This window comes from Trichomycterus rosablanca, chromosome 17 (genome assembly GCF_030014385.1).
Source record: "Trichomycterus rosablanca isolate fTriRos1 chromosome 17, fTriRos1.hap1, whole genome shotgun sequence".
Taxonomy (NCBI): Eukaryota; Metazoa; Chordata; class Actinopteri; order Siluriformes; family Trichomycteridae; genus Trichomycterus; species Trichomycterus rosablanca.
In genome coordinates, this window is record NC_086004.1 from 6047077 (window position 1) to 6060199 (window position 13123).

Genomic DNA, 13123 nt, shown 5'->3' on the forward strand with positions numbered 1-13123 from the left:
TACCAAAATATAGAGGAAATCCATCACAAGAACCACATACTTTTTTGCCACATACTCAGAATCAGAATCAGAATCAGGCTTTATTTAATCGGGCACATACTCATCTATAAGTTAAACATAAACATGGTAGGCATGTTATATGTATAACACACACATATTTACCTAATATTCTTTACCTCAAATTCTTGAACAAGTAATTTGGATATGTAAAATGCAGTTAATTGTCATCTTCTACAGCTTTTTGCCTTTAGTAATGTAATCAGGTGCCTGTCCAACATTTGCATGTCATTTGCAACAATGTTGTTGCTTAACAGTTATATTTGTTTATTTGCAAAGCTTTTATAGCCCTTTGTGTAAACTATACAATGTAGTTTGTATTAAGAATATTATTTCTCTGTTTAATAAAGGGGGTAAAGGGAATTTGAATATTGCCAATTGTAACTGTAATATCATTTAAAATAATTTTACTGTAGCATAAAGACAAGAAAAAATAATTATATGTTACTTGCAACAAGTTCTATGGCAAATAATTGTCAGCTAAAATGTCATAAACCTCACACATAATAAGCAAGGTGAGAGCATTTATATATAATGAGGAAAATTATACAAATGCATTTAAGTAAGTTTTCATAGACTACAGTGGTACCTTGAAACTCAATGTCATTTTGTTCTTGGAGTGGCATTGAGTTTAAAAGGCATTGAGTTTTAAGGTATTTTTTCCCATAAGGTTCTCATAATGTTTGGAAAACCTGGTAATGCGTTCCATGGTCCTGTAGAACTGCATATATTTTAGGAAAAGCTGATTCTCACAATTTCTCAGAATCTCTAGCTGTAACACAAGTTTAAAAGTGAAACAGGAGAAAAATCCAGATAAACACAGATACATGTGGATGCTCTTAGACTGGATTTGATGGTTATTCCACACAAATGTAGATTTGTCTTATATTCACACTTTGATGACGTTTTACTGCACCGCTCAGGCCGAGCACTAAACAAAGCAGCAGTCGCACACACGTTAAGTTTAAGGGAAATGTTTAGTTTAAGAAAAACATTGAGTTTAAGGGTACAAATTTCTTGACTAAGGGTGTTGCGTTTCAAAGATTTTTTTTGCTGGTTGCCCGAGATTACTATTTAATCTGACATCCAAATGTAGTATAGGGAAAATGTACATTATGGTGGCATTTTTCCTTAACAAAAATTCAAAACAGATTCCACACTTTGAGACTTCACTCGGCTAAGACCTCATATAACCTTAGACACATCTGGATGCTAATAATCATGATGGTCTCAACTGATGCCAGAGCTTTACTAGCAGTTTTTAAAAATTGATACACAGCTGTTGATCAGATCAGCTGTTTGAGTTTCAAAGATTTTGAGTTTAGGGGACGTTGAGTTACAAGGTACCACTGTACTTTAAAATTATTTTGAATCTTTTAACTTTTTAGTAATTTATGCATTTATATTTATTTAGTTAAAGAAATTGTGACCAGTATTTTATTATTTTTTAAAAAAGACCAGCCTTAGTTTTTTAAAAATTGAAAAATAAATACATTTTACCATTATATATACCACTGTATACATACATACAAAAATACCATTGCTAGGGAGATATAGCCTACACATACATGCTTAGTAGATACATGCTTTAACAGTTTTAATAGCCTTTGTTTTAAAGGCGGTTGTATTAATTCAGTATAGGGTTTCATTTCCTTTCTAAAAGCAATAAAAAATTGTTGTTTTTTAATGTTACAGTAACGAATATAAAACGTGGCTGTTATAACTACTGTATACTCTGTTATAACTATACTCTGTTATAACTACTGTATACTCTGTTATAACTACACTCTGTTATAACTACACTCTGTTATAACTACACTCTGTTATAACTATACTCTGTTATAACTATACACTGTTATAACTACACTCTGTTATAACTACTGTATACTCTGTTATAACTACACTCTGTTATAACTACAATCTGTTATAACTTTACTCTGTTATAACTACACTCTGTTATAACTATACTCTGTTATAACTATACACTGTTATAACTACACTCTGTTATAACTACTGTATACTCTGTTATAACTATACACTGTTATAACTACACTCTGTTATAACTACTGTATACTCTGTTATAACTATACACTGTTATAACTACACTCTGTTATAACTTTACTCTGTTATAACTTTACTCTGTTATAACTAGACTGTTATAACTTTACTCTGTTAAAACTTTACTCTGTTATAACTACACTCTGTTATAACTTTACTCTGTTATAACTACTGTATACTCTGTTATACCTTTACTCTGTTATAACTACTGTATACTCTGTTATAACTTCACTCTGTTATAACTACACTCTGTTATAACTACACTCTTTTATAACTTTACTCTGTTAAAACTTTACTCTGTTATAACTACACTCTGTTATAACTTTACTCTGTTATAACTACTGTATACTCTGTTATAACTTTACTCTGTTATAACTTTACTCTGTTGTAACTACACTCTGTTATAACTACACTCTGTTATAACTTTACTCTGTTATAACTACTGTATACTCTGTTATAACTATACACTGTTATAACTACACTCTGTTATAACTATACTCTGTTATAACTATACACTGTTATAACTATACACTGTTATAACTACACTCTGTTATAACTACTGTATACTCTGTTATAACTACACTCTGTTATAACTACAATCTGTTATAACTTTACTCTGTTATAACTACACTCTGTTATAACTATACTCTGTTATAACTATACACTGTTATAACTACACTCTGTTATAACTACTGTCTACTCTGTTATAACTATACACTGTTATAACTACACTCTGTTATAACTACTGTATACTCTGTTATAACTATACTCTGTTATAACTTTACTCTGTTATAACTTTACTCTGTTATAACTAGACTCTGTTATAACTTTACTCTGTTAAAACTTTACTCTGTTATAACTACACTCTGTTATAACTTTACTCTGTTATAACTACTGTATACTCTGTTATAACTTTACTCTGTTATAACTACTGTATACTCTGTTATAACTTCACTCTGTTATAACTACACTCTGTTATAACTACACTCTTTTATAACTTTACTCTGTTAAAACTTTACTCTGTTATAACTACACTCTGTTATAACTTTACTCTGTTATAACTACTGTATACTCTGTTATAACTTTACTCTGTTATAACTTTACTCTGTTGTAACTACACTCTGTTATAACTACACTCTGTTATAACTTTACTCTGTTATAACTACTGTATACTCTGTTATAACTTTACTCTGTTATAACTTTACTCTGTTATAACTACACTCTGTTATAACTTTACTCTGTTATAACTACTGTATACTCTGTTATAACTTTACTCTGTTATAACTACACTCTGTTTAACTTTACTCTGTTATAACTTTACTCTGTTATAACTACTGTATACTCTGTTATAACTTTACTCTGTTATAACTACACTCTGTTATAACTTTACTCAGTGATAATTTTACTCTGTTATAACTTTACTCTGTTATAATTTTACTCTGTTATAACTACACTGTTATAATTTTACTCTGTTATAACTACTGTATACTCTGTTATAAGTTTACTCTGTTATAATTTTACTCTGTTATAACTACTGTATACTCTGTTATAACTTTACTTTGTTATAACTACTGTATACTCTGTTATAACTTTACTCTGTTATAACTACTGTATACTCTGTTATAACTTTACTCTGTTATAACTACACTCTGTTATAACTTTACTCTGTTATAATTTTACTCTGTTATAACTACTGTATACTCTGTTATAACTTTACTCTGTTATAATTTTACTCTGTTATAACTACTGTATACTCTGTTATAATTTTACTCTGTTATAACTACTGTATACTCTGTTATAATTTTACTCTGTTATAACTAGACTCTGTTATAACTACACTGTTATAACTTTACTCTGTTATAACTTTACTCTGTTAAAACTACTGTATACTCTGTTATAACTTGACTCTGTTATAACTACTGTATACTCTGTTATAATTTTACTCTGTTATAACTTTACTCTGTTAAAACTACTGTATACTCTGTTATAACTTGACTCTGTTATAACTACTGTATACTCTGTTATAACTTTACTCTGTTATAACTTTACTCTGTTAAAACTACTGTATACTCTGTTATAACTTGACTCTGTTATAACTACTGTATACTCTGTTATAATTTTACTCTGTTATAACTTTACTCTGTTAAAACTACTGTATACTCTGTTATAACTTTACTCTGTTATAACTTTACTCTGTTAAAACTACTGTATACTCTGTTATAACTTTACTCTGTTAAAACTACTGTATACTCTGTTATAACTTTACTCTATTATAACTACTGTTTACTCTGTTATAACTTTACTCTGTTATAACTTTACTCTGTTATAACTACTGTATACTCTGTTATAACTTTGCTCTGTTATAACTTTACTCTGTTATAACTACTGTATACTCTGTTATAACTACTCTGTTATAACTTTACTCTGTTAAAACTACTGTATACTCTGTTATAACTTTACTCTGTTATAACTTTACTCTGTTAAAACTACTGTATACTCTGTTATAACTTTTCTCTGTTATAACTACTGTATACTCTGTTATAACTTTACTCTGTTATAACTTTACTCTGTTAAAACTACTGTATACTCTGTTATAACTTTACTCTGTTATAACTTTACTCTGTTAAAACTACTGTATACTCTGTTATAACTTTACTATGTTAAAACTACTGTATACTGTGTTATAACTTTACTCTGTTATAACTACTGTATACTCTGTTATAACTTTACTCTGTTATAACTTTACTCTGTTATAACTACTGTATACTCTGTTATAACTTTACTCTGTTAAAACTACTGTATACTCTGTTATAACTTTACTCTGTTATAACTTTACTCTGTTAAAACTACTGTATACTCTGTTATAACTTTACTCTGTTATAACTACTGTATACTCTGTTATAACTTAACTCTGTTATAACTTTACTCTGTTAAAACTACTGTATACTCTGTTATAACTTTACTCTGTTATAACTTTACTCTGTTAAAACTACTGTATACTCTGTTATAACTTTACTCTGTTATAACTACTGTATACTCTGTTATAACTTTACTCTGTTATAACTTTACTCTGTTAAAAATACTGTATACTCTGTTATAACTTTACTCTGTTAAAACTACTGTATACTCTGTTATAACTTTACTCTGTTATAACTACTGTATACTCTGTTATAACTTTACTCTGTTATAACTTTACTCTGTTATAACTACTGTATACTCTGTTATAACTTTACTCTGTTAAAACTACTGTATACTCTGTTATAACTTTACTCTATTATAACTACTGTTTACTCTGTTATAACTTTACTCTGTTATAACTTTACTCTGTTATAACTACTGTATACTCTGTTATAACTTTGCTCTGTTATAACTTTACTCTGTTATAACTACTGTATACTCTGTTATAACTACTCTGTTATAACTTTACTCTGTTAAAACTACTGTATACTCTGTTATAACTTTACTCTGTTATAACTTTACTCTGTTAAAACTACTGTATACTCTGTTATAACTTTTCTCTGTTATAACTACTGTATACTCTGTTATAACTTTACTCTGTTATAACTTTACTCTGTTAAAACTACTGTATACTCTGTTATAACTTTACTCTGTTATAACTTTACTCTGTTAAAACTACTGTATACTCTGTTATAACTTTACTATGTTAAAACTACTGTATACTGTGTTATAACTTTACTCTGTTATAACTACTGTATACTCTGTTATAACTTTACTCTGTTATAACTTTACTCTGTTATAACTACTGTATACTCTGTTATAACTTTACTCTGTTAAAACTACTGTATACTCTGTTATAACTTTACTCTGTTATAACTTTACTCTGTTAAAACTACTGTATACTCTGTTATAACTTTACTCTGTTATAACTACTGTATACTCTGTTATAACTTAACTCTGTTATAACTTTACTCTGTTAAAACTACTGTATACTCTGTTATAACTTTACTCTGTTATAACTTTACTCTGTTAAAACTACTGTATACTCTGTTATAACTTTACTCTGTTATAACTACTGTATACTCTGTTATAACTTTACTCTGTTATAACTTTACTCTGTTAAAAATACTGTATACTCTGTTATAACTTTACTCTGTTAAAACTACTGTATACTCTGTTATAACTTTACTCTGTTATAACTACTGTATACTCTGTTATAACTTTACTCTGTTATAACTTTACTCTGTTATAACTACTGTATACTCTGTTATAACTTTACTCGGTTAAAACTACTGTATACTCTGTTATAACTTTACTCTGTTATAACTTTACTCTGTTAAAACTACTGTATACTCTGTTATAACTTTACTCTGTTATAACTTTACTCTGTTAAAACTACTGTATACTCTGTTATAACTTTACTCTGTTATAACTTTACTCTGTTATAACTACTGTATACTCTGTTATAACTTTACTCTGTTAAAACTACTGTATACTCTGTTATAACTTTACTCTGTTATAACTTTACTCTGTTAAAACTACTGTTTACTCTGTTATAACTTTACTCTGTTATAACTACTTTATACTCTGTTATAACTTTACTCTGTTAAAACTACTGTATACTCTGTTATAACTTTACTCTGTTATAACTAGACTCTGTTATAACTACTGTATACTCTGTTATAACTTTACTCTGTTATAACTACTTTATACTCTGTTATAACTTTACTCTGTTATAACTTTACTCTGTTAAAACTACTGTATACTCTGTTATAACTTTACTTTGTTATAACTAGACTCTGTTATAACTACTGTATACTCTGTTATAACTTTACTCTGTTATAACTACTTTATACTCTGTTATAACTTTACTCTGTTATAACTTTACTCTGTTAAAACTACTGTATACTCTGTTATAACTTTACTCTGTTATAACTAGACTCTTCTCTCTCTCTATGCTGTTGATTTCGCACAGTGGTTCGACCTGCTGCCGTTTACTGACGTCGCCACGCAAGCCTACGTGTAGCGCGTGCTGCTATATATACTTACGTGTTGACGTCAGCGGTCTCTTCCCTGCCTATGCCCTGGTGAGGTAGGCAGTGTAAAAATTGTGTCTGATTCTCCTCACAGCGAATCCAACAACATCCGTCAAAATGGTGAGTTTATCTTTTTGTATTTTACTTTTGTACAGTGTAATTGCGTTATATTGTAAGGCTGTTAGGGTATTTACTTTATTAAATCTGGTATGAATGTGTTTATTCCTAAAGTACCGGGTAAACAAAATGGCGACCTATTGTGTCTGGTTAGGCCTCACCGGGCCGGCTTTTTAAAACCTGGTGTAACAAACATGTTCGCGCTATGCGTTTTAAATGCTGTAAATTAAGAATTGTGTCTTGACTTTACGTTTACGTTAATAGTGTCGTGCAAGCCTGTCGGTAGTTGTAGCTCCGTAAATGTGATGTTTCAGGCGTTGGCCGCCTAGCATGCTAGTTTTAATGCTAGCTTTATTACCAGCTTTGCCTCAGAATTTTCATATAGAACGGTTTCTATGATCCGGAATGGCTCTAATTTTATGGTCTTGTTTAATTCTTATAAAGCCGTTCGGAGAGGTTTAGTAGGTAGAAAATGGTGACGTTTCGTGACTTAGCGGGTTGCCGGGCCGCTGGTTGTGGCTGGCCCTGTACCAGAGTTACACGTGGCCTGTAGCAGAAGATGTGGCGCACCTTGTTACACTGCTGGCTGCCTTAGATTACTATTTAATCTGAAGTCCAAACCTATAATAGAGGAAATGTACATTATGGTGGCATTTTTCCTTAATGAAAATTCAAAACAGATTCCACATTTTGAGACTTCACTCGGCTTAGACCTTATATAACCCTAGTCACATCTGGATGTTAATGATCATGATGGTCTCAACTGATGCCAGGGTTTACTAGCAGTTTTTAAGAACAGCTGTACATTACATCGTTGGCATCAGGTGTTTATCAGAGTGTTTGTGTGGACGTGGGGCCCTGAGAATATTAAAGGGATGCGTTCTCTTTTCCAAGGAATGTATTATGCAATGTTAGTTTTTTTTTTTTTTTTGCCTGCTGTTTGAAATGAGTTTCTCTGGGAGCAGAAATTAAAGGAACAGTCCTGAGCCTGGCTTTGTGCAATACAGTATTGCTATAAAGGCATAAACATTCTTTAAACCAGTAGTTATTCTGCTGTGATGTTTTTGTGAACTTGGTATTTGTCAAATTCTAAGTATATTGTTTAAAACCTCAACTTGGGGTTTTCCATTTCACCTGTAGTTATTGATAAAAAGGACAGGTGTAACCTTTGTATTGTTACTAATCCATCTTTTTATGGTGATTGTTGAACTTTTGCTGTGCTCAGCTAAATGACACGGAGTCAGATCTGACCTTTGGTGCTATACTGATTACTTCTAATCAACCAAATGTCTTCTGTCCCTAGGTGAACTTCACCATAGACCAGATCCGTGCCATCATGGACAAAAAGTCCAACATCCGTAACATGTCTGTGATTGCTCACGTGGACCACGGTAAATCCACTTTGACTGACTCGCTGGTGTCCAAGGCTGGTATCATCGCTTCAGCCCGTGCTGGAGAAACACGCTTTACTGACACAAGAAAAGATGAGCAGGAGCGCTGCATCACCATCAAGTCCACGTAAGTGATTTTGGCCCAAACCACCAACTGTTACTACAGTGAAACAGATTTAATGGAGATTTAGGAGATGCTACTGTGTAAATTGTGTATATTCTATAAATTTTATGTATAGGGTCATTACAATTCTGAAGTCGGGAATGATTAGTTTTATAATACTATGTCTTTGGTAATAATTAAATTCTTTATTAGCATTCCTGAGGTATACTAATTCTAATGACACTTTGTTTTTGTAGTGCTATCTCCTTGTTCTATGAGCTGAGTGACAACGACTTGTCATTCATCAAGCAGAGCAAGGATGGTTCTGGCTTTCTGATTAACCTTATCGATTCCCCTGGGCACGTTGACTTCTCCTCAGAAGTGACTGCTGCTCTGCGTGTCACTGATGGAGCCCTGGTGGTGGTTGACTGCGTGTCTGGTGAGTAAAATCCTACACTGCTTTTGTGCTATCATGCATGATTTTAATGTTTAGGCAGGTTCTAAATGTGTAGAATAATCTTGTACTGATTGTTGGAGAGTAGATGGTTAATGTCGTATGTAGCAGTGTTCCTAACCTGATCTGCTTGCCTTTATCATAGGAGTGTGTGTGCAGACCGAGACTGTGCTGAGACAAGCTATTGGTGAGAGGATCAAGCCAGTGCTGATGATGAACAAGATGGACCGTGCCCTGCTGGAGCTGCAGTTGGAGCCAGAGGAACTGTACCAAACTTTCCAGCGCATTGTGGAGAACGTCAACGTCATCATTTCCACCTATGGTGAGGATGAAACTGGACCCATGGGCAACATCATGGTAAGCATTTTGTGGCTTTGACTTTCTTTTACCTTTTTAAGGATTAATAAAGAGTGGTTTGTCAAGTGGGTGTACTGTTACATAAGCTAAATCTACATTTCCACTCCTAGATTGATCCCGTTGTTGGTACCGTTGGATTTGGTTCTGGACTCCACGGCTGGGCTTTTACCCTAAAACAGTTTGCTGAAATGTACGTGATGAAGTTTGCTGCCAAGGGAGATGCCCAGCTGTCACCAGCTGATCGCTGCAAGAAAGTGGAGGACATGATGAAGAAACTTTGGGGTGAAAGGTAGGCCTACCGTCTTGTTTGCAGGCCTTTTGTTTAGAATATGCTGATGTCAGTGCAGGCAAGTTTTGCAAAAAGGTTGATGGATTAACATTCTCCCCTCCTAGGTTTTTTGACCCTGCTACTGGTAAATTTAGCAAATCTCCCAATGGACCCGATGGCAAGAAGCTCCCCAGAACCTTCGCCCAGCTCATCCTGGATCCCATCTTCAAAGTGAGTAGAAAGACTTTGTTTGTGTAAAACTACCCAGAATTAAAATAAGTGATGACTTCAAATCTTCACTTTGACCTGATTGTCTAGTGGTGAAAGACTTAGTCTGATTTGTTGAAGCACCGTGCATGACTTGTATGTTTTGGGGTACAAAAACTTTAATAGTGCTTTCTTTATAGGTTTTTGATGCCATCATGCACTTCAAGAAAGAGGAAACCGCTAAGCTGATCGAAAAGCTGGACATCAAGCTTGACACTGAGGACAAAGAGAAGGAGGGCAAGCCTCTGCTGAAGTCTGTGATGCGTCGCTGGCTGCCAGCTGGTGAAGCCCTGCTTCAGATGATTACCATTCACCTCCCCTCACCTGTGACGGCTCAGAAATACCGTTGTGAGCTGCTGTATGAAGGACCTGGTGACGATGAAGCTGCCATGGGTAAGCTGGAGTTAAAAAATTTTACGTTTGGGCTAAAACTAAACATTGAGGTGCCTGGGAAGTGCTCTTACATTTAACTTTTTTCAGGTATTAAGAACTGTGACCCCAAAGCTCCACTTATGATGTACATCTCAAAAATGGTGCCGACTACTGACAAGGGTCGTTTCTATGCTTTCGGTCGTGTCTTCTCTGGCTCTGTCTCCACTGGTCTGAAGGTTCGCATTATGGGACCAAATTACACCCCTGGAAAGAAGGAAGATCTTTACCTGAAGCCTATCCAGAGGTTAGTATTTGAGTTGTTGGGAAAAGTTTAATATAAATAAATGTTGGGTGGTATTTTGATCATGTTTATAAGCTTAATTTGAGGAATGCCTTTAAGTTAAACTCGTTTCTCGCAGAACCATTCTGATGATGGGCCGTTACGTCGAGCCTATTGAAGATGTGCCTTGTGGTAACATTGTCGGTCTGGTTGGCGTGGACCAGTTTTTGGTGAAGACCGGAACCATCACCACCTTCGAACAAGCCCATAACATGCGTGTGATGAAGTTTAGTGTCAGCCCTGTGGTGAGAGTTGCTGTTGAGGCCAAGAACCCTGCAGACTTGCCCAAACTGGTGGAGGGTCTGAAGCGTCTGGCCAAGTCCGACCCCATGGTGCAGTGCATCATTGAGGAGTCTGGTGAGCATATCATCGCTGGTGCTGGAGAGCTGCATCTTGAGATCTGCTTGAAGGACCTTGAGGAGGACCATGCCTGCATTCCATTGAAGGTACGATAGAGTAAATGTTGCTGTTCTTTTTGCTAATAGTGTAAATGTGAATTCTAAATCCTTTTTTTTTTTTTTTTCTCGAACAGAAATCCGACCCAGTTGTGTCATACAGAGAGACCGTGTCCGAGGAGTCCAAAATAATGTGCCTGTCCAAGTCCCCCAACAAACACAATCGTCTGTTCATGAAGGCTTGTCCTCTGGCTGAGGGTCTGCCTGAGGATATTGACAAAGGTGATGTCACTGCCAGGCAGGAGATGAAGGCTCGTGCTCGTTACCTAGCTGAGAAGTATGAATGGGAGGTGACCGAGGCTCGTAAGATCTGGTGCTTTGGCCCTGATGGAACTGGCCCCAACGTTTTGGTTGACGTGACCAAGGGAGTGCAGTACCTTAACGAGATCAAGGACAGTGTGGTGGCTGGCTTCCAGTGGGCTAGCAAGGAGGTAAGACTGATCGTCGCTGTGTGCCTTTCAATGCGGCCTAAATTGCTGACTGCACCTTTTTATCGTGGTGTCTAAATGTTTGATTTAATTCCCAGGGTGTGCTTTGCGAGGAGAACATGCGTGGCATTCGCTTCGACGTCCATGATGTGACACTTCACACAGATGCCATCCACCGTGGTGGTGGCCAGATCATTCCAACTGCTCGTAGAGTGCTTTATGCCTGCCAGCTGACTGCTGAGCCCAGACTTCTTGAGCCTGTTTATCTGGTGGAGATCCAGGTAGGTTAGCGCTCGGGATTAGTGTGGTTCTTTGTTCCCTACTTATTTCTTATTTTACTTTGCTTATGTAGATATAAGCTAGTGTTTTTATTAAAAGATATATTCTGTACCCCCAGTGTCCTGAGGCTGTTGTTGGTGGCATCTATGGTGTACTGAACAGAAAGAGAGGTCTGGTGTTTGAGGAGTCCCAGGTCATGGGAACACCCATGTTCGTGGTCAAGGCTTACTTGCCTGTCAATGAGTCTTTCGGTAAGTCAAGCATCCAGTTTATATATTTTTTTAAAGTTTTGGTTGTCAAAGGCAGAGTCTAACCTTATCTTTTCACAGGATTTACCGCTGACCTTCGTTCCAACACTTCTGGCCAGGCCTTCCCACAGTGTGTGTTTGACCACTGGCAGATCCTGCCTGGAGACCCAATGGATGGAGCAAGCAAGCCCGCACAGGTCGTTGTTGACACACGCAAGCGTAAGGGGCTCAAGGAAGGAATCCCTGCTCTGGATAACTACTTGGACAAATTGTAAAGATCCTCCACCTTTCCCCTCACTGAGGGACTGGACTGTACAGACCAAGAGCACTAATGCTTGCCAAACATCATGACATACTATCGATAAAATATAAAAAAAGAATATGTTAATAAAGGAAATAAAAATTGAGGTGTGTGGACATTTGCTTTGTGAGGGTACATATTGGGTATGTGTAAAAGGGATACCAGTGAGCCTGCCCTTTGTGTTTTTATTAAACAATTACAGTAACTTTTGTAGGTGAAGTTAGTGTATAGAGAGGTAAAAAAAGACCACTCACTATTTGCCAGACTTAGTTATTAGCTGTCAAAGTTAAGTAAGCAGCTTTTAGTTTGGTCTGTCATGATCAGCCTGTATTCTGTTAAGACTTTGTGATATTGCTGCCTAATGGTCAGCATTGCTTTAACAACTGATTCTCAAAAAATGTTGAGCTGTTTAAAACATACAGACTTCTTTTTACAGACCTTTATATTGGTCATTGTATCTGTTTGATTGTTCAGTACCTTGAGGTCTTCAATTACTCTTAAGGTTTTATATTAAGTGGTAAGTGTATTATGAAACTTCCTGGAGAAGTTATGTGAATGGAAAATCAAGGTTGCTTTATAAGGACCATTTACTTTAAATGTAGAAAACGTAGTGCAGTGGTAAGATAAATATCTA

The 13123-nt window shown here is 35.1% G+C and overlaps 1 protein-coding gene and 1 non-coding gene across 2 annotated transcripts; both read left to right on the forward strand.

Annotated features, from left to right (window-relative positions):
• Nucleotides 1-7141: 7141 nt before the first annotated feature.
• Nucleotides 7142-12593, forward strand: LOC134331936 (elongation factor 2b). Its single transcript, XM_063013495.1, has 13 exons — nt 7142-7229; nt 8530-8744; nt 8978-9159; nt 9320-9531; nt 9642-9820; nt 9925-10030; nt 10207-10459; nt 10547-10742; nt 10858-11224; nt 11311-11664; nt 11760-11942; nt 12059-12191; nt 12270-12593. The coding sequence occupies exons 1-13, from the start codon at nt 7227-7229 to the stop codon at nt 12461-12463; spliced, it is 2577 nt and encodes an 858-aa protein (XP_062869565.1). The 5' UTR covers nt 7142-7226; the 3' UTR covers nt 12464-12593.
• LOC134331980 (small nucleolar RNA SNORD37) lies at nt 10075-10139 on the forward strand. Its single transcript, XR_010015206.1, has one exon. It is a non-coding gene; the product is annotated as a small nucleolar RNA SNORD37 (small nucleolar RNA).
• Nucleotides 12594-13123: the final 530 nt, after the last annotated feature.